This window comes from Cheilinus undulatus, linkage group 20, assembly GCF_018320785.1.
Source record: "Cheilinus undulatus linkage group 20, ASM1832078v1, whole genome shotgun sequence".
Lineage (NCBI taxonomy): Eukaryota > Metazoa > Chordata > Actinopteri > Labriformes > Labridae > Cheilinus > Cheilinus undulatus.
The window spans coordinates 18,484,614-18,506,409 of record NC_054884.1 but is presented as its reverse complement, the minus strand read 5'-3'; the positions used below and the strand labels follow the sequence as shown (position 1 = coordinate 18,506,409).

Below are 21,796 nucleotides of genomic sequence, written 5' to 3'. Positions count from 1 at the left end.
ATCTTGTCCCATTCTTCTTGAATTACTGCTTTTAATTCATCTAAATTCTTTGGTTTACGCTTTGAAACAGACCTTTTGAGAATCCACCACAGATTTTCAATAGGGCTCATGTCCGGGAATTGAGCTGGCCTCTCTAAGACCTGGATACTGTGCTCCTGCAGCCAAGTTCTACTGGCCCTGGATGTGTGGCAAGGGGCTTTATCTTGTTGAAACATCCAGTTTTGACCTCAACGAAACAGTGCACGTGCAGAAGGAAGCATGTGGGTTTTGAGAATGGCACAATACTTGGCAGAGTTCAGTGTGCCTTCACAGACAGTGAGATGACCAACACGTCTCTCAGGGGCTGATCAGGGGCTTCTTGACAGCCTTGTAGGACCTAAAGCCATGATCTAAAAGTCGGCCATGTACAGTGAGGGTGGAACACTGTACACCAGTTTGGTTTGACCACTGCTGCTGAAGCTCCTGGTATGTCATACGGCAGTTTTCCCTGCACATGCGGCTCAGGATGTGGTCATTTCTTGCTGAAGAAACCCTTGGACGCCCAGATCTTAGTTTGTCTTTCAAGCTGTTGGTTCGTCTGTATTTCTGCGAGTGTATCCAACTGCTGAAGGACTGCATCTGAACTTCCTGGCTATCTGGCGGCAGCTGTACCCTTCTTGGCTGAGAATCAGTATCTTCAGGCATGTTTCCTGCGTTAGGTTCCTTGTTTTAGCCATTTTTGTCTCTGAGGAACTTTCAAATGTGCTGGCTTTATATAGACACGAACCATGGCAACAAAAGTTGTATCTTTTAATAAAAAGCACGAACTTCATTCGTAGATCACTGGTACCAAAATGACCTAATACTCAAAATTTCTTATGTATTTTTATGGAACAAATCAATTTTAAGTTTTTAATGGCTTTTTAGGATTTGTTTAGTATTTTGGCTGTGACTGTACTAAAATTAATTGCACTTGAGTGATTCTTAACACAATATTTCACAAATGCATGGGGTGTCCTAAAACTTTTTTCCACCACTGTACAAACTACGGTGGCCCTGAAGGCCAACACAAAATAAATATTTCAAAAGCGCAAAATATATTTCACAAAACACAAAAACATTTCACAATACACAAAAACATTTCACAAAACACAAAAACATTTCACAATGCACAAAAACATTTCACCAATCGCAAAATACATTTCACAAATCACAAAAACATTTCACAATACACAAAAACATTTCACAAAACACAAAAACATTTCACAATACACAAAAACATTTCACAAAACACAAATACATTTCACAATGCACAAATACATTTCACAATACACAAAACATTTCACCAATCGCAAAATACATTTCACAATACACAAAAACATTTCACAAAACACAAATACATTTCACAATACACAAAAACATTTCACAAAACACAAAAACATTTCACAATACACAAAAACATTTCACAATACACAAATACATTTCACAATACACAAAAACATTCCACAAAACACAAATACATTTCACAATACACAAAAACATTTCACAAAACACAAATACATTTCACAATGCACAAATACATTTCACAATACACAAAACATTTTACCAATCGCAAAATACATTTCACAAAACACAAATACATTTCACAATACACAAAAACATTTCACAAAACACAAATACATTTCACAATACACAAAAACATTTCACAATACACAAAAAAAAATCACAAAACACAAAAACATTTCACAATACACAAAAAAAAATCACAAAACACAAATACATTTCACAATACACAAAAACATTTCACAATACACAAAAACATTTCACAAAACACAAAAACATTTCACAAAACACAAAAACATTTCACAAAACACAAAAACATTTCACCGATCGCAAAATACATTTCACAATACACAAAAACATTTCACAAAACACAAAAACATTTCACAAAACACAAAAACATTTCACCGATCGCAAAATACATTTCACAATACACAAAAACATTTCACCGATCGCAAAATACATTTCACGAAACCGGAAAGGGTAGGACCATGGTACTTGTTTGTGATTGGCTAAACCCAAGTCTGTCCGGCATCAGTCATTTATCATTTCCTGTTTATACTTCTTACCGCAATAGCCGAGCGAGCACGAAATTTCAAGTGTCTACCGGCATGGAAGAGGAACTTGAGTTGATAGCGGAATACGTCAACAAGGGAAATACATATAGTGTGATTCTTGATATGCTCTCCTCATATCATGACATACACATTTCAATTGGAAGCCTAAAATCGCGCTTAAAGTGTCGTGCCAAAAGAAGTACCCCCGGTAGGATTTGTATCCCCCTGCCGCCTTTGCCGAAGGAGTTGACTATTGACTATCAGGCGTAGATTTCGCCTCAGTGAATAAAAATGACAATAAAAGAATGTATAAAGCAGAAGATTAGTTTTGATCATCTGTTTTATTCTTCATTATCGTGTTTTTGTCAGTAATATCTTTTAAAATAAGATCTTTTAAGTGAATGTTTTGATACTGCAGCTTGGTGCACACTCATTACGCCGAACTGAGAACGCATCTTTTTCCTCCTGCGTCCTGTCATGGTATTTTGGCGGCGTGTTGGTCATCAAATCTGGGTCCACGCTGCTGTACATGAGTAACAGACATATTTTCTTCATAACTTTTATCATCTTCTATTAGCGCTGTTTAGCGTCAAGCCGCTGACATGCACTCACCACTTCCCACTTCCGCCTCGAGATATTTCAAAATAAAGGTCCTGCATAGCCATTTCACTGAATATTAACTTGTCTATTGACCAGTCTGAACAAGATTTATGTACAGAGAGATCAATTTCAGACCATTTATTTCAACGCATCGTCCACTTCGACTGCATCCCACTCTAAACAAGTGTTTCACAGTGTAAAGAACTGTAAAAAACAAAGGAACATTTCATTGCGATCAAATATGTCATCTCTTCAGGGTGTATAAATGGTGCAAAGTGTATCCCCCCTCCAGAATGCTCAAATCATGAACTACCATCATAACATTCATTTTGTGTTCATTTCTGATCAAGCCTGATAATACTGGAGAGTTTGAACAGGTTAACTCACTTCTATTTCAAGTTACAGGGGATACAAATTGTTATGTCCTCTCTTCAGGGTGTATAAATGGTGTACTACTGCCTTGTCTTTGCTTTAATGCAAATTACAAATGATTTTAGGTCTCATTTTAGCCTTGCCAGGATTTGTACCCCCATCCACAAGGAAGAGGTGGGGCCCCCTGCCTCAATAGACTTTTCTTGGCCAGCTCTCATGACAACTGATGACATTTGGGACTTTGGAGAAGTTTGAAGCATTATTCTTGAAGTTAGAGGGGGGATAACAAATACATCAGGCCTAGATTTGGCCCTGAAATAATTTGTATCCCCCTGTAACTTGAAATAGAAGTGAGTTAACCTGTTCAAACTCTCCAGTATTATCAGGCTTGATCAGAAATGAACACAAAATGAATGTTATGATGGTAGTTCATGATTTGAGCATTCTGGAGGGGGGATACACTTTGCACCATTTATACACCCTGAAGAGATGACATATTTGATCGCAATTAAATGTTCCTTTGTTTTTTACAGTTCTTTACACTGTGAAACACTTGTTTAGAGTGGGATGCAGTCGAAGTGGACGATGTGTTGAAATAAATGGTCTGAAATTGATCTCTCTGTACATAAATCTTGTTCAGACTGGTCAATAGACAAGTTAATATTCAGTGAAATGGCTATGCAGGACCTTTATTTTGAAATATCTCGAGGCGGAAGTGGGAAGTGGTGAGTGCATGTCAGCGGCTTGACGCTAAACAGCGCTAATAGAAGATGATAAAAGTTATGAAGAAAATATGTCTGTTACTCATGTACAGCAGCGTGGACCCAGATTTGATGACCAACACGCCGCCAAAATACAATGACAGGACGCAGGAGGAAAAAGATGCGTTCTCAGTTCGGCGTAATGAGTGTGCACCAAGCTGCAGTATTAAAACATTCACTTAAAAGATCTTATTTTAAAAGATATTACCGACAAAAACACGATAATGATGAATAAAACAGATGATCAAAACTAATCTTCTGCTTTATACATTCTTTTATTGTCATTTTTATTCACTGAGGCGAAATCTACGCCTGATAGTCAATAGTCAACTCCTTCGGCAAAGGCGGCAGGGGGATACAAATCCTACCGGGGGTACTTCTTTTGGCACGACACTTTAAGCGCGATTTTAGGCTTCCAATTGAAATGTGTATGTCATGATATGAGGAGAGCATATCAAGAATCACACTATATGTATTTCCCTTGTTGACGTATTCCGCTATCAACTCAAGTTCCTCTTCCATGCCGGTAGACACTTGAAATTTCGTGCTCGCTCGGCTATTGCGGTAAGAAGTATAAACAGGAAATGATAAATGACTGATGCCGGACAGACTTGGGTTTAGCCAATCACAAACAAGTACCATGGTCCTACCCTTTCCGGTTTCGTGAAATGTATTTTGCGATCGGTGAAATGTTTTTGTGTATTGTGAAATGTATTTTGCGATCGGTGAAATGTTTTTGTGTTTTGTGAAATGTTTTTGTGTTTTGTGAAATGTTTTTGTGTTTTGTGAAATGTTTTTGTGTTTTGTGAAATGTTTTTGTGAATTGTGAAATGTTTTTGTGTTTTGTGAAATGTATTTTGCGATTGGTGAAATGTTTTTGTGTATTGTGAAATGTTTTTGTGTTTTGTGAAATGTATTTTGCGATTGGTGAAATGCTTTTGTGTATTGTGAAATGTTTTTGTGTATTGTGAAATGTTTTTGTGTTTTGTGAAATGTTTTTGTGTTTTGTGAAATGTTTTTGTGTTTTGTGAAATGTTTTTGTGTTTTGTGAAATGTTTTTGTGTATTGTGAAATGTTTTTGTGTTTTGTGAAATGTATTTTGTGATTGGTGAAATGTTTTTGTGTATTGTGCGATTGGTGAAATGTATTGAGAAATGTTTTTGTGTTTTGTGAAATGTATTTTGCGACTGGTGAAATGTTTTTGTGTATTGTGAAATGTATTTGTGTTTTGTGAAATGTTTTTGTGTATTGTGAAATGTTTTTGTGTTTTCGGAAATATATTTTGCGCTTTTGAAATATTTATTTTGTGTTGGCCTTCAGGGCCACCGTAACAAACCTACCTGGCCCTGTATGAAAAACTAATGATCCTGATGATCACCTCCCAGCCCCCACAGCCAATAACAGCTCTTTCTCTCAACACAGCAGTGTATTTAAAAATGATGCTCTTCCTTCTAATCCCTGCTTGCACTAATGCTGCAGCTCCATGCTGCTGCATCTGGCAAAGCTTAACCTCCTCCACCCCAGCCTCCTCCTTCATAGTATAAAGCTTTTTGCACCCTCATTCAGATTAATTCTATTATTAATTTATTTAATTTAAACTAATTTTGTTGCATTCAATACACATTGTCATAAATGTATCTATGCATGTGAGGGTTTTTAGCCATTTGCTCCCTGGAAAGTCAGTGTATGCTGCTTTACTAACCCAGGGATTATCTTTTGAGCAGAGCCTTCTCTGCCAAGTCAAACAGTACATCCATTTTGCATGAAATGGTAAAATGTATAATGAGAGTGTTTTTTGACTGAACCCCTTTTTCTTGCTCATTCACAAACACTGGTAGGTCTGGAGTGTGGCAACTCACTTGCCAAAGCTGATATCCACTTTCAGGTCATCTACACATTTGTCATCAGTGCCGCAGTTGATCTCAAATCCTAACTGTTGAAGAGAGTGTCAGAAAAAACACACTTAGTTAAGAAGAGAGAAAACACAATAACAGGAGTAATAAATTTGCAATCCTGCTTTTGTTATTGAATTCAGCAATGAGCCAACATGGCTTTGGAGGGAAGACATCATGGACAAGAGCCCCTGAATTGTAAAATGATCCATTTTGTGATACGGACTTCTCAAAAACTAGTGACAAAAGCTTTGATTTTTCTTTACTGCTACAATAAACTTTGTTGATTATCTGTATACTAGCATGTTAAAATGTGACAGGTCAAAAAGTCATCCATGAGCATGTAAGGATAAAAACAACAAGTTCATGGTTTGCAAATTATTCAAGATTTGATTAAGGGTAAGAACATGGTATATCCACAGGAAAAAATCATTAAAAGCGATTACAATATTAAAAAATATTTAAAATACTTTTTAAAATCAGTTTAATTTAACAGAAAGTAATTTCAGTGCTAAAAGAATGTTTAAAATACACTGTTCACCTCATTCTTTCATGTTACAAGCCAGATTTAGTCATTTTATCTTTTCTCTACTCAGTAGGCTGAGCTAAGATCATCTGTGATTGATTGCTTTTGCCTCACAAACACACTAGGGGGATATGCGGTGTTTTCCACATTTTACTAAAAGCTCTTGATGAGGAGACAGCACAGAATCAATCTCATGACTCTCCTCTTTTTCAGGTATGTCCATGGTAAAGAAATACAGCAAACAAGTCTGAAATAACTGTCTTACATGTTTAGAGTTTTGTGAGGATGTTGTTGTAATGTTTGAAGTAAGTTTAAGTCATGTTTTGTGGAAAATGATTTTGCTAGTGAGCAAGCCCTTGGTAGGTGCTGCAGGACGACCTGTAGCTGTGAATAACGTGATCAGTATTAGTCTTGTGTTTCAAATCTGAACTAATGCAGAAATAAGAAGGAATATATGTTTTTGAAGAACTTTAAACTTACAGGATAGAAGGCTGAAGTCTGAGCCTGCTGGGAAAGACTGGGGCTCAGACCTCCATTTGGCACGCCTTCAAAGGTGAATGTGAGCTCATTGCGAAGTTCATTTAAAGCATCCTCTGTACAAGCCTGCAAAACAGGGACTCACTGAGAAAAACTTGGACATTTTCCACATTGAATTACAGCAGAATAAGAGTTGGTTCTGTTAATACCATTCAAAAGCAGAGACATATATTCAATGAAAGATCTTATTTTTAAATGTTTTAATGATTCACCTTCACAAAAAAGACAATATCTTGGCATTGTGGTCGTACTAAATCAAGATTAATTGATCCAGTCTCCTCTTGTACTTTGTCCCTGATGAAAGCTCGGTTATTTGGTATCTTGCGGGTGGCATCAAGCGTTAAAGTAAAGTTGATACTTGCTTGAGCTGGAAGAGATTAGAGATCATTAAGAGGCAGTCATGAAAGTATTGGAGTGCATAGACAGTGGCTCAGTAGTGTTGAGGATTGGAGGAAAACAGGCACCTCTATTGACTTCTGAGATTTTTGTCATGGAAAAACAGATCTGAGCCGTGTTCCTCAAGGGCACTGAGCAGTCTGAGGTTGCGTCTTGAGTGGGGATTTGTTTAGGGTTGTATGTCACCCCAGCTTCCACCATTACTATTGGCTTTGATCTGGAAACAGAGAAGGACACATCAAAATAAAACTTGGCTTCACGAGCCAAATTTGGTGTTGCGTATTCCTGTGCTTGTGTTTCCTGTTTCTCTTCAACTGTTCTATCACAATAAAAGCAAAATGCCTCAAGAAATAGTCTTAAGAAGGAATATTGGCTTCATGATCCACACTGAAAAATCTGAATTACATGATCCAATCCATTAGAGGTGATTTGTTTACCTCAGGGTTTTATGATGAAAATGTTGAATCACACAATTTTTAACTTCTGCTCCGCCCTCCTCCACAGCTTACTTGTTTTGAATTATGGACTCTTTGAAATAAAAGCTGCACATCATGAGGTTTAGGATGAATTTCACATGATTGAGAAAAGCTGTTAAAGTTGGCCTTCCTCCTTTGCGCTGAGCTACTCCCAAAGCATTCTGGGATTACTTGCACAGTACAAAATGGGAAGGCCACTTTTGATAGTTTTTCTCCCTTATGTGGAATTCTAACTTTTTTAGAATTTGGGTTGTACCTTATAGGATGTAGTTTTTTATAGAACAGAGTCCTGTCTTCAAAAGAAGCGCAGGGCTTGGTAATATGATAGCTCTGATCCACATGGAAATATTTAGAGGAGCAACAACATCACTGGGGTCAGGGAATAGAGCTGTAGTGCATTATGGGGCAGAGAATAGCTTTGCTCCATCACTGGTAGGCAGCACAAAACATGAATGAGATACAGCAATAGAATAGCAGCTGCCAGTGGCAGCTCATGCTTCCCAATAGGGATGGGTACCGAATTCGGTACTTTTATAAGCACCGACCGAATTCCGTCGGTACTACCGAGTACCAATTCATGTAAAATCAAACGGTACCATGTTTTGGTACCTAAACGCACCCTTGTGACTGCAAGAGAGAGGAAAAGTAGTCAATTTTCCATGCCGGACGTGAACTCAGCATTACACACACATGCGTAATGACGTCAGTAGCAGCGCACTGAATCAACAAAACAAGCATGACTGATCGGCTCCGACTGTTTCCTGCTCGTTCGCCTCCCTCTCGCTCTCTCGTAGTGAATCCTCACTTTAAACACCGTGATTTGCCCGTTTATGTTGTGGATATCAACCATGAAAATATAGTAGATAGAAGGATGCGTTTGTTCGCTCAGTCACCTCACAGAGACTGAATTAAGGCACGGTGAGGACTGCCTAACGTGACTGTGTCCTTAAAGTTGCTCTCCATCTCTTTAACTTAGCGCAGCTGGTGCCGTATAAAGCACTGTCAGGATGGACTCAGAGTGATTTTGAAGGAGTGACAGAGCCGCAGGCTCGTCTTCGCTGCTTCTTTCATCACAGAATGAATCAATTTGCCACTTTCTGTTAAGTTTTTGCAGTATACAAATATAACGTAATGGATCCTGTGTGTGACGTTTATGCTTCTGTGTGGATGGTCACATGATTGATTGATGAGTGAGGAGCAGACTCTGCTCTTACCAGGGAAAGATGACATCTTAGTTTTGTTGGAAAAAGAACTGCATGAGGAAAGAAGATGTGCAGTACATGTACTGTAGTTCATGGCAGAGGAAGTCGTTTGTTTACTATCATTTGTATTACTTTAATCGGTAAAATTTTATACCTCTTATTTATTTATTTAGTTATTTTGACTCCATACTCTATTGTTCATTTGTTTTAAACTTATTCTCCCTCCATGGACCCCAACACACATTTTTCCAAGGGGGGAAATTAGAGGAATAGGAGGTAGTGGGCTGGGTTTTCATTTGTGCAATATATAAAGAAAAACGCTGGGAAGGTATAGTAGTTTAGGTTCTCCATGTTGGAGTAATTTTTTAAAAACACTTTTTTTAAGCACTGATATTTGATAGTGTTTTGATATTGAAAATTCAGAAGTTTTAAAGTTATATAACATTTATTATTGCATATTATTCACACTCAAAAGTACCGGGAATCGGTACCGTACCGGTTCAAAGGCGAAAGGTACCCATCCCTACTTCCCAATGCCACAGTCTTTTTTTAAGCAACATAAACATGTTCTCTCTGTCACAATGGAGACACAGACAGACTGTTAAAACAGTAAAAATTGAATTTCTTTGACTTTGAATGCTGTTGGAAATATTTGAGATTATATAATCACCAAAAAAATGTGTCTTTTTCATATAAAAATGTTGGCATTTTATTTTGAATATACTACACTGTGTAACTTTGATACCAAAGGGAGAGTTGTACAGGAGACTTATTTGTATGACAGGAAACTTTTACCTTAGAAGAACAACTTTGCCCTTCGATCCCACCGCTAAGTCCGGCAGCTTGTCCCCGCTTTGGTCAAAAGATGACTTGCTGATTGACGTGCCAAAGAACTTCAGTCCTGACTGAACTTCAGAGCCAGTGATTCTCTATATGCAGAACAAGGATAGGTTTTCAACAAGCAGACACTTTCAAAATGAAATACAAAGCCCAATGAAGAAGAGCAAAAAACTTTGAGTCATCACTTGAGGCAGATTTATGAGAACTAAAAAAAAAGAATTCCAGTCAGGTCCAGTATCAGAATGTCAGTATTTGTGTTATTTTTATTGTTTGGAGGCTATGATGGTGAAATTTGGCAACCAAAACGTTATTCTGGCCTGGTTCCTTTCCTGATTCTCAGTTAACCTCCATGGGACAGCATTTCCACTAAAGCTACATCCATTGTTTGGCCTCATGTGTGATGTCATGGAGCCTTTATTAAAGGGATATTTCAGGATTTTTGAAGTTGGGTCGTATGAGGTGCTTGGCTATAGTGGTAACATTAGCCTCCAGTGATTTCCGTGTAATTTGATTCCGTTGTTATTACGAGCTCGGAGAGAGCTGGGGCATAACGGCTGTAGATGGGAACATGTTGTCCGCGTAAATAAACGAGTTTTACGGAATAATGGGCCAAGAAAATATGTTGGCTTGCCTGTGCGCAAAAATCCTGAAATATCCCTTTAATGACTTCTGTAGTTTAGGATTTTATTTAAGAGTTGGGGGCAAAATTGAAACCATACAATTGAAAATAAAAAAGGGAAAGCATTGACCTATTTGACCTTGCTCACCTGTGAGAAATCAGGATTTATCCCTCTTATCCCTCCCTCACCATGGAATATGTAGATACTGCCAGTACCGTCGTTTTCCAAAGGTGCTCCAACAGCCAAATCATTGAAATTATCTCTATGCAGATCAGGCAATACAGCAAGAGAAGAGCCAAACCTTCCTTTGTTGGATGCAGCCCCTCTCAGTAGTAATGGAGAGTCCAAGTGACAGTCCAAACTCTGGTGAAAACACAAGGATGATGGTCAAAATTAGCGCTTTCATTACACCTAAAAACAGAAACTAGTGAAGCTGGATAAGACATTTACCAGTCCACTTAAGTGACAGACATAGACTCTTCCCTCTCTGTCATCTTCATTGTACATCGGGGCTGAGATGAGGACTAGATCTGTGTAGCTGTCACGATCCAGATTCATTGAACAAACCTCTGCTCCAAAATATTCCCCGCTCTGAAACTGAGGAAGCAGCAAGAGATGGATAACACATTAAAGAGTTAAAGAAGCTTTTATGTTGTATTTTCTAAGCATTATGAAGTGAGCTGCTTTCCTCAGGTGTTAACACAAACCTGCCATGGATATGGGTCGATCATTTGATTGATGTTGTTTTCCTGAACTGCTATCACAGCTCCTCTGTGTTTATATCTTGGGGCTCCAACAATTGTCAGTGAACCTCTCATGGTTTTAGCCACTGCCATGGAGTAACCTGGAATTAAGAAGTCAAATCCAGACCACCAGGATTAAGACCAACTTATTCTGTAGAGTTGTTTTTAAAGACTCAACCGTGTTAGAGTAATCTACAGCAATCTGCTAGAGGAGCCATTACCTACAGTTTTGTCCGAGCTCCTCACCCTATCATTAAGGCTGAGCCCAGAAACACTCCAAAAGAATCTCATGTTGACTGCTTGAACCCATGATCTCATTCTTTCAGTCACTACCCAAAGCTCATGACAGCAGATGCTGGTTGGAACGAAGATTGACCGGTAGAGCTTTGCCTTCCAGCTCAACTGCCTCTTCACCACAACAGTCACTTCCAATCCACTTGTTAGTCTCATGGTCCATTCTACCATCACTCAAGAACAAGACCCCAAGACTCTTGAAGTCCTTCACTTGGGGCAAAGGCTCACTACCCATGCGGATGGAGTAATCCAGAGTTTTCCAGCAGAGAACCTTGGCCTTCCATTTGGATGTGCTGACCCTCATCTCATCCCCCTCCAAGAATGGCCATTGTGGTGGGGTTTGCATGTCCCTGTGATCTGGAAGCTATGTTGTTGAGGGCACTAGCCCCTGGTGCCGTCTCCCAAGGCAAATTAGTCCCAGGGGAGGGACCAGAGAAAGACCAGTTCAACAAACCAAGAGTGGCTCTTGGGGATTCGAGTCACCACAACCAGAAGAGGGAAACCAGGGCACCCCTATGGAGCCAGACCTGGAGGAGGGGCTGGATGGTGAGTGTCTGATGGCCAGGGTTGGCCCAAAGAGGAAATTTGGAGCCACAACTCTGTGGGCCCACCACCTGAAGGGTTGAGCACAGGGGTTTGGTGCGTTGCAAGGTTGGCAGCGTTACCTGGGTTCTCTGACCCTCACAGCAACCAGATACTGGTTCTTGAGATGTGGAACCATTTTCATACTTTATCAGAATTCAGTCATTTCTGATATTTTGCTGCTTCTCTTCAGTGCCACTCTCTCTTTAGTGTTTGCACACGTGCACAAGGTAGCAGCAATCAGTTTAAGAATGCAAGTGCAGAAAACTCAGCTGTATACAAACGTCATGTAGGTCTTGTTAGGAAATTTGAGTCCAAAAGAAATCTAAAGAAGATGTGGATGAATGAGACCCAACATGATGCCCTCCTCCATTTTGCTAAAAGTAATCATAACAAGTTAAGAAAAATATTTTAAAGCATTTCTCTTCAAGACATTTTGGGGACTTGAACTCACAAGGGTACAGGGGTTCTTCTCATGCAGGTTTTGGAGTATTAAAGGTTATCCTGATACTATCCAATGCACTTTGGGCACCTTATTTACATTCTAAATACTCATCTTGATTATTAAAATCATTTATGCCTCAAATTTTATGCACAAACTTGCCTTTGCCTTGAGGCCCCTGGGTGTAGGAGGCCCCTGTCAGTTTTTTGACTTTGCCTGTGGTTAAACCACCTGAGCTCCACCAGCAGACTCTGTATAGTTTTGTTTTAAATGTATCTTTGGTTACATATGTCTTTCAAAAATATACTGCAGTGCATCTTTACTTTTAAAACATACATAGGTAATACAAATCTGCTTTTCAAATATGTCTGTTTCTTTTTAAATAACTGTCATATTCTTACCAAGGTAACTGTCAGACGCCATAAAGCTGGGCTCATAGGAGTTCCTGAATTGGTAATCAGCTGTGTATCTATCGAAACCTCCCTTCCACTGGTTTGCACCAACAATGCTCATCATTATTCCCTTCAATGAAGACAGAAATTTCAAGACTGTGTGTTCACCACCAAACAATAATAGAAGGCTAAACATATACTGTATATATGGAATTTCTAAATTTTTTTTTTTTTTTTTTTTTTTTTTTTACCTTGGGGGAATAAGCTGCACTGAATCCACCCTGAGACATTTCTCTTTTGACTGTTTCTCCAGATGTCTTAGATCCTGTAGAAGCAAAATATATGAGTACAGACAGCATTCCTTCTTAACATAGTGGGATTTACAGTGTTATACTCCATCAAACAACATAACAATACTCAATGTTGACTTTTTAGAATGAGAAAATGTAGAGTGATATTTGTTGAATCTACATCAGTACCTTCGATAGAGAAGATTTTGTCCTGCAAAGTTTGTCTTATTTTTTGAAGAGCATTGAAGCTTTGCACTTGAAACACATGGTCTGATGACGGGGAAGATGCAATTTTGTTCAGTTCATTTATTGCATCTCGTGAACTGAATGCCGACCCCACCTAAGAATGTTTTAAACAAAAAGATCTGTTTTTTGGACATGTGGTACTTTCGAGGTTAAATACTGGATCTGTTACTGTTATCAACTGCCACATTTAAAAAGTTTGCTAAAAAAAAAGACGCTGTCTTGATAACTAATTCAGCTATGTTGTTCTTAGAGTTAACATCAAAAAGGTATTACAGTATTATTGTTACATACAAATATGAATTTAGCTTGTTAGCTGGCTTGTGATTAACTTCATTGTACCAAAATCAGATACAACTTACCCCAATAGCAAATCGAACTATTTTTTTGCTTTGTGCTAAATTGACAGCATTGGTCAAGCTAGCAGGATCATTAGATTGTCCATCTGTAATGACAATCAGTATTTTCTTCACATTTTTCCTTGACCCTCGGCTCTCTATGAAGACCTCATTACTGTAAAAGAAAAAAGATCTGCTTTCAGTACACATTTTCATTCTTGTTTTTTCAATGTTAAAAAGCAGTTATACTTTTATAAATTAAACAGTAAATTATACTTTAAATATTTAAAGCTTTTACATTCTGTCCTCTACTAGAATCAAGTCAGTGCTTATCAAACAGGACAAGATATTCATGTCTATGGTAGTTGATTGTCTACAAAAAAAATTAACACCCTGTCTTTATCAACATGGAGATACAAAGAAAGTTTATGTGTGTATTCACATTTACATTTTGGTACATTTAAAGATTTGCATGGAAAAGCACAGGGCAGTTTCAAATCTTTAAAATATGTCACCTTTCAGTTGTAGCGAACTTTGAACTGTTTATTACGATAATCTTATAATTCACTCTCTGTTTTTAAACCATAAAGTATGAGGTGTAGTCAGAGCACTTACACAACACGGCGGATTGCAGTCGCTGTATGAGTATAACCCCCAAGCTGTGTAATTTGCCTCATTTGCTGCAGCAGTGTTGAAGGATCAATTGTGGTTAAATAAGAATGGATCTGGAATCTGTCAGAGAACTGGACAACAGCAAACTGTGACAAAGAAGAAAAATATGAATATAAACTATTTGTTCTTTATTGACATGCTCTCTAGAGCGTAAATAACAGCATACAAAGCAAAAAATGATCAGGATAAAGCTTTGCTTTAATTGGTGTACATGAACACAAACCTACCTTTACCAATCTACGTGGTAACGCGTTACAAATATCCATCACAAAATTCTTCATTTCATTAAAATCTGGACCATTGACACTGCCTGAGCCATCCATGAGGAAAGTAATGTCCGCTTGGTTTTGACACTCTGTCAAGAAGAGCAGACAGAAATTGCAGTTTTCTTCTAAGTCAAATATATAATTATTCTTACATCCTTCTCTATTTGTCAACACAACACATATGTATAGTGTCTGCCTGCCTGTTAAAATGGTGTACCTGTCTTGGTCACTAATCTCATGTGATGATCCCTGCTGTGTATCTAAAGCACTGACTATGTATTAATATGGATAACACATTTCAAACTCTGTCATTGACAATAGTGAAGCTAAAATAGCTTCATGACAAGTGCTATTAATAGAAGTTAAAGACCAGTTTGGAGTAGATGTTATGATTAAGGGACGGTGATTGTGCACACATACCGTTGGCAGAAAAACTATGTGAGAGATAGAGAGTATGTGGAAGCAAACAAAACGCTGGAAGAAGGACAAAAAAGCATGTTTCATTGGAAGTAACAATAGGAATAAACCCCAATGCTCTAGAGTCCTTTGAAGTGAATCACATTTATGGTTGCGTATGGTAGCAATAGCAGTTGTTAAAGTGATTTACATTGTTGAAGCATAAACTAAACAATTGATCAAGTAATTAACAAAGTGTTAATACTGACTAAGTCAGGGGTGACCAAACTTTTTTCCAATGAGGGCAATATAAAGAAATACATAAGCATGGCAGAGCCACTTTTGTACAACTCATCCTTATTAAAGTTTGTAGAACCAATCTGATAGCTAGTTCAGTCAGGAACACTCATCATACATTTAACCATTTTATTGCAAAATGGATCTACAGTTTTACTTGGCGGAGAAGGCTCTGGTCAAAAGATGTTCCCTGGGTGGGTCAAGCAGCATGCTTTGACTTTCCAGGGAACGCATGACTAGAAACCCATGTATAGATAGATGCATTTATGACAATGCATATGGAATACAATAAAATATGTTCAAAAGCAATCCATCCCTAGTAGCATGGATCTGAATATGAGGCTATAACAAGCTCTATGCTATAAAGGAGGACGCTGGGGTGGAGGAGGTTAAGCTTTGCAAGAAGCAGCAGCAGCAGCATTAATGCAAGCAGGGATAGTGAGAGGTAAATCATATTTAAATACAATGCTGTATTGAGAGAAAGAGGTGTAATTGGCTGTGGGAGCTGAGAGGGTATAATTAGGCTCAGCTGGCTGTCACATGATCACAGCTGGGCGTATGACTACAGCGTCCTGCATGGACTAAGACTAGGCTTCATTTAAGGTCCACAAAGGAAAAAAGGCGATCATTTTACTGATTTTAGGAAGGCCAACCAGATTTAAGGGGGTCCTGGTCAGTCCTGGCCACCCCTGGCTCTGCCCTAGGAATACCTCTAGTACCGCTATGTGCTGCCATATTCTATCAGGGTGTTATCAAAGAAGATATTAGTGTTTTTTGGGTACCAATAAGTTTACTGTACAGTGCTGCCTCAATTTAGTCATGTAAAAACACATCAACAAATACTTTATGTCAAAATGTTTGTTTACAGAATTAACATGGTAACACCATGCTAATTCAGCACCGTGCCTTGTGCTGAAACTGAGAAATGCAATACAGTTGAGAACAAACTTCATGTTCTAATGTGGGCTGTATTTTATTCTATTTTTAGAATTTGTTGTGGGCCAATCAGAAATAGACTTCAGGCTGCATTTTGCCCCTGGGCCATAGTTACTTTAGGCCCCCTGGACAAAGCCTTACAAGGCCAGTTTACAGTCATTTTTTGACTTATTTATGATAACCAGTGTCTTGTAAAGATGTGTTTTGAGTTACTTTGTTTACTGGGGACTTTCAGTCAAATGTGCCTCTGGTGGTCATCATTACAACAGACAGAGAGTTGCTAAGGAGTGTCTCCTTGTTTGGGTTGAGTATTTTTAACTTTTAATAAAAAGAAAACTTTACGTTTTAAACATCTGATGTACTGACAACAATCACAGATGAGTTTCACTAAAAGTCACCACTCAACATTAGCTGGGTTTCCATTAAAGTTTTTTGCAAAAAAAAAGCAGTCTTTCTACAATTTTGACAAAGTACAATGTCGCTTTGAATGTGTTTTCATTGATGAGCATTTTGGGCATGAGCCTCGTAATTCTCATAAAATCTCGTCTTGCGAGTATTTGCTGCAAGGAAGCTGTATGCTCAAAACCTGCTGCATGTTGGTACGGTTATGATTACATCTACAGTGGTTGCCTTGATAATTTTGAATGATAGACAAAGGCAACAGATGATAGTTCTGAGTCATTAGCTGGGTTTCCATTACACTTGGAAATGCGCAAAATTGAAATAGCGCAGTAAAAAACTGGTAATGGAAACACCTGAATTTCGAAAAAAAACAGAAAATATCGCTAAAAAGTTTTTACGTTTTTATGAGGAGGTTTTTCAGGCGTTTCGATATAGAAATATCACAAAAGTGCAATGGAAACACTTTTTCTGCATTTACAAGTCACGGGACGTGACGTACGGTGTCACGTGATCAGTTACTCCGAGACAACATGACGCGGTACGCATAGACAGAAGAAGAGACGAGACTTTTCTTAACATCATATTTCTACCCTAATGTGTGGCTTTTGCCATACATACAGACTTTACCTCTGAACTATCGTCCGTTGCCTTTGTCTTTTGTTCAAAATTATCAAGGCAACCACCGTAGATGTAACCAAAACCGTACCAACACGCAACAGGTTTTGAGCATCAAGCTTCTCTGCAGTGGATTCACGCGAGATGAGTTTTTACGTGAATTGCAAGGCCTATGCCCAAAACTCCCTTCAATGGAAACACATTCAAAGCGCAATTGTACTTAATCAAAATTTAAGGAATATCGCTTTTATTTTGCAAAAAACTGTAATGGAAACCCAGCTAATGTCTGTGTGTATGGCAAAAGCCACGTATAAGGGTATAAGTATAATGTTAAGTCCACATGGGTACACACGTACCACGGCATGTTGTCTCGGAGTGAACTGGTCATGTGATACCGTACATCACGTCCTGAGACCTGTAAATGCGGAAAAAGTGTTTCCATTGCACTTTTACGATGTATTTCTATATTGAAACGTCTGAAAAAACCTCCTCACAAGAGTGTAAAAACTTTTAACAATATTTCAGTGGTTTTTTGAAATTCAAGTGTTCCCACTACCGTTTTTTTATTGTGCTTTTTTGTTTTTTGCACATTTCTAAAGGTAATGGAAACGCAGCTATTGCCACTCTTTAAACTGAGACACAAGGAAGGACATCAGGACTACATACACGAAAAACAACGGATGTTTTCAGTGTTCCGGACATGACTTTAAACTACTGTGATCCTATGCGCTGATGGCAGACGTCACGCCCCTTCTGCTGATTGAAGCATATAAGACGTCAAAGATCCCTCACACCAGTACAGTCCACTGTGGAATAAATTTTCTTATCAGATTGAAGCAGACAGTCACAGTCATGGAAACTTTAATGACTGTGTAACTGGGTGGTAAAATAATTTACATATATTTTATCCACTGGATATTTTATAGTTCTACTGTTTTGGTGAACTCAAATGTACACGTTCTTTGTTGGTACCTCCGCCAATGAGGTTATGTGATCAGGCGGGTTTGTTCGTTGGTTAGTTTGTTTGATTGTTAGCAACGTAACCCCGAATTTCCATATACAGCGTGCGCGCCCCGCACCGAAGCGCCGCGGGTTTGCTCCGACTGAAAGACGAGTGACCTCACCCACTGGAAGCGAGTCTAGAGCACTGAGTCGCGGCACGCAACCCTGATCATCAGGAAGAGATCACGGGAGAACTGCGAGTTCATGCAGGAATAGCATGTCAACAGAGGACCATTTTACCTTTTGGGGTTAATTTATCATCCTTTCCGCTATAAGTCCATGATATTATTGCTTCCTCCATTGAGTGAGTACATTAGCAAGTCAAAAGGTGAATGTTTGCTTAAAGGATCTATGGTTTTATGCAAAATTCTTTGGCTAAAAATCCCCAAAACTTACCTTTTCCTCATCAAAGGTGCCACTGTAGCTCTGTGACCCACTGAACTCTCGGTGACCCTTTGCTCTCGCTGCAGGACGAGACGTAGGGCTCTATTGTCGTAGACCAGGCGCAGATGCGGTGCACCTGCCCTGCGCCGCGCCTATGCCGCGCCAATGGGGTGTGTCCAGGGCATTTTGCAATTTTCGTGCACGGCGCATTCCGGCGCGGCGCACCCATGCCTCCATTCCTCCCACCAGCGCAAGTGGCAAAGAGGGAGGAGAGAAGGCGTGAGTGGGTTTAACACAGCCGAGTGTTATCTTCACAAATCAAATGAACGCCTCTCCTCGCCTTTAAATGCGCTGCGAGCAAGGCGCAGGGCCAATTTCACCTCGCCACCACCATGGACGAAGACAGCAGCAGCAGCTCCAGGCGGCCAAACTTCTCCCAGGAGGAAACTGATGTGCTGGTCCGGGAGGTCCAAGCTAGCAGTACCAGAATATATGGTAATGCTAACAGATCTCCAGGGCTGATTTTGCAAAAACTGCCTGGGAGGGAGTTACTAATATTGTCAGTCAAGTTTGCCCAGATATTCTGAGAACCGCTGCCCGATGTAAAAAACGGTTCAATGATGTAAGGAGAAGGGCCAAAAAATTAAAGCTGTCAGAGCAAAGAAGGCACACAGTGGCCATCGGGCTGTGCATCAGAGGCCACGATGCGCGTCACCGTGTCGCGGGACAGATGTAATCTGTTCCTGTGTCATGAATAGGAGTACAAAATGAAGTGACAATTACATTAAACACAGCAGCAGGCTAATCCAGGCATCATGCTTGTGATCCACCTGCATTCCCGCTCTGTCATCACCAAATAGGAGAACCTCTGGTGATATATTCTCTCCTGGTATCTCCTCCTCATCCTCCTTGCAATAATGTACTCCATCTTTTTAGATCACGTTAAGAATAAAGATTAAAACAGAGAAATATGGGCAATCACAGGTAAATCCTTAAGACACTGACTGACTTACATTTATTCAGCGAGCATCTCTCTCTTTTTTCATTTCTTTTGAATTTCATGAGGTGAGAGAAGCCGAATATATACTCTGTATCGGATGCCGTGGCTGTTTGTGGTTGGCTGAGAGATGTGAACTCACTAGTTTTTATCACTCCCAGCTGCCATCAGGTTGAGTTTCAATTACGCGAGACAAACATCTTTGATCTGACTTCGGATGTGACAGGACAATTTATATAGATACAAATGTATATGCTGGTTCAGACGGTTACATTAAATAGTGGTTGCTGTGATTGTTTATTGCATTGAAATGTGCCTGACACTCTGGAAACCTGCCTGTGAGGTTTTGGTGACCTGTGCGCACTGCGCGCCTGTCAGCCAAATTACCACTACACCGGGCGCGCTTCACCTGCGCCGAGAATAGACCAGGTTGGAGCTGGCGGGCTTTCAGTGCACCTTCCGCACAGTGTTTTGGCACGAAATTGTCACTGCACCAAGCTGAATCTGTCGACACCTCCCTCCGGTGCGCTGCCACACCCATCCCACCGTTCTACCGAATTGCCAAACTGGCTGCGCATGGTGGCCGAATGAAATTAGCACTGCGCGGGGTGCGCCACGTTCCGCCACCCTACGCCACCTTGCGCTGCGCCATGAAATTAGAGCCCGTAATGTTGATATAGTGATGATTTGTGGTTGGGAGTCCGTGCATTGTGTTTTATTTTGAAAAAAAAAACGGATGTTCTACTCTTGTGACTTCCATGGTTGGTGCTTTCTGAATGATGGTGAATTTATGAGGTTTGGCAGCGGCCGGCGCTGAAATAGACCTGCAGCGTATTTGAAACAAAGCAGGTCAGAGTGGCGCTTCAGGCACGCGACGCTGCCGGTCTGGAGCGCCGGCTATGGAAATGCTCTGATAGACTAGAGAGGGAGCGAAGTGCTCCGCAGTTTGATTTGCCAGCATTCTGCGCCGCGCTGCGGCGCACACGCTGTATATGGAAATTCAGGGTTACTCAGAAAGCTATGGACAGATTTTGATGAAATTTTCAGGAAATGTCTGAAATGGCATAAGGAAGAACTGATTAGATTTTGAGAGTGATCTGGATCACCGTCTGGATCCAGGAATTTTTTAAGGGTTCTGTACTATTGGGAGATAGGGCTAATGGCAGAGGTCCGTGCTCTTACCACTTAACACCAGGAGATGGCGGACAAGAGTAACTTCAATCCCAGCAGCAGTTTTTGGGCATGTTTCTGTTCAAAGTTTTGGATTTTATAGTTTGAAAGATGCACGCCCGGTTGAGGAGACGAGTCGGAGCGTAACAGAGAGGAGGACAGCGAATTGTAGCAAGAATACTCACAATGCTGGGAGGAATAGAGGAATATTTACCCTCTGCCATGACTTCCAGTCGTCCGGTAAGACCATGGGTGAGACTGTCAGTGCATCTGTTGGCACCCGTAGCGAAGCCAATGCTTTGCCTCACGGTGTTTCTACCCCACCTGGGAGGGAGTAATCGGCGAATGCCGTGGTGGGGGGCACATGGGACAGATCCAGGAATTTTTTAAAGGATTCTTCACTATTGGGAGATAGGGCTAATGGCGGAGGTCTGCGCTCTCTGAGTGCTTTTCTAGTTTTCTCATGTTTCTGACATTGTTTTGCCACTGAATGGAGAATTAGATTGTAAGTGGACATCCACAGGTAGTTACTGATTATGGTCACTAGGTGGCAACATCGAGTCGCAACATGGTCATTTCTCTTCCTGTTGACAACCACGTGCGACAACCTAGAGATTTGCTGCAATGACTGCACTGTTTTCTGTGCTTAAGAGAAGTTAAAAACAGTGAGTAAACATAGACATCTTGTTAGATATCACTGTAACAAAACGTTTTCTGTCAATATTGTAACAAGATGGTGGGTTTTAGGCTCGACTGAAATTTATGTTTTTAGATTGTCTGCGCCATCCATGAGTACTGTGTTTGCATTTGCAATGTAATGTTAGCTAGCTTCAACAGCATATGCGACTTTGTAACATGTAAAAGAGTACATGTGATACAATTATTTTATTTTTATTTCAAAGGTAAAGACTGAATAAGAGACTGTAGTCCCATACTAAGTTTTAAGAACTGTGTTGAAATGCCAGTGTACTTTGTACATGTTTAGTACACATTTTCAAACATTTTGTGAGTGATTCA

The 21,796-nt window shown here is 39.8% G+C and overlaps 1 protein-coding gene across 1 annotated transcript in view; it reads right to left on the bottom strand.

The window, feature by feature from the left end:
* LOC121528857 (integrin alpha-M-like) overlaps positions 1-21,796 on the bottom strand; it is a 33,302-nt gene that overhangs the window by 8,532 nt on the left and 2,974 nt on the right. The window contains exons 6-19 of the mRNA XM_041816495.1: positions 14,542-14,669; positions 14,258-14,400; positions 13,667-13,817; positions 13,251-13,401; positions 13,023-13,096; positions 12,781-12,901; positions 11,026-11,162; positions 10,769-10,915; positions 10,466-10,681; positions 9,654-9,787; positions 7,249-7,397; positions 6,997-7,151; positions 6,728-6,850; positions 5,689-5,762 (exon numbers count right to left, since the gene is read on the bottom strand). Of these exons, the coding sequence (XP_041672429.1) occupies positions 5,689-5,762; positions 6,728-6,850; positions 6,997-7,151; positions 7,249-7,397; positions 9,654-9,787; positions 10,466-10,681; positions 10,769-10,915; positions 11,026-11,162; positions 12,781-12,901; positions 13,023-13,096; positions 13,251-13,401; positions 13,667-13,817; positions 14,258-14,400; positions 14,542-14,669 (1,903 nt within the window). The remainder of the gene's footprint in view (positions 1-5,688; positions 5,763-6,727; positions 6,851-6,996; positions 7,152-7,248; positions 7,398-9,653; positions 9,788-10,465; positions 10,682-10,768; positions 10,916-11,025; positions 11,163-12,780; positions 12,902-13,022; positions 13,097-13,250; positions 13,402-13,666; positions 13,818-14,257; positions 14,401-14,541; positions 14,670-21,796) is intronic.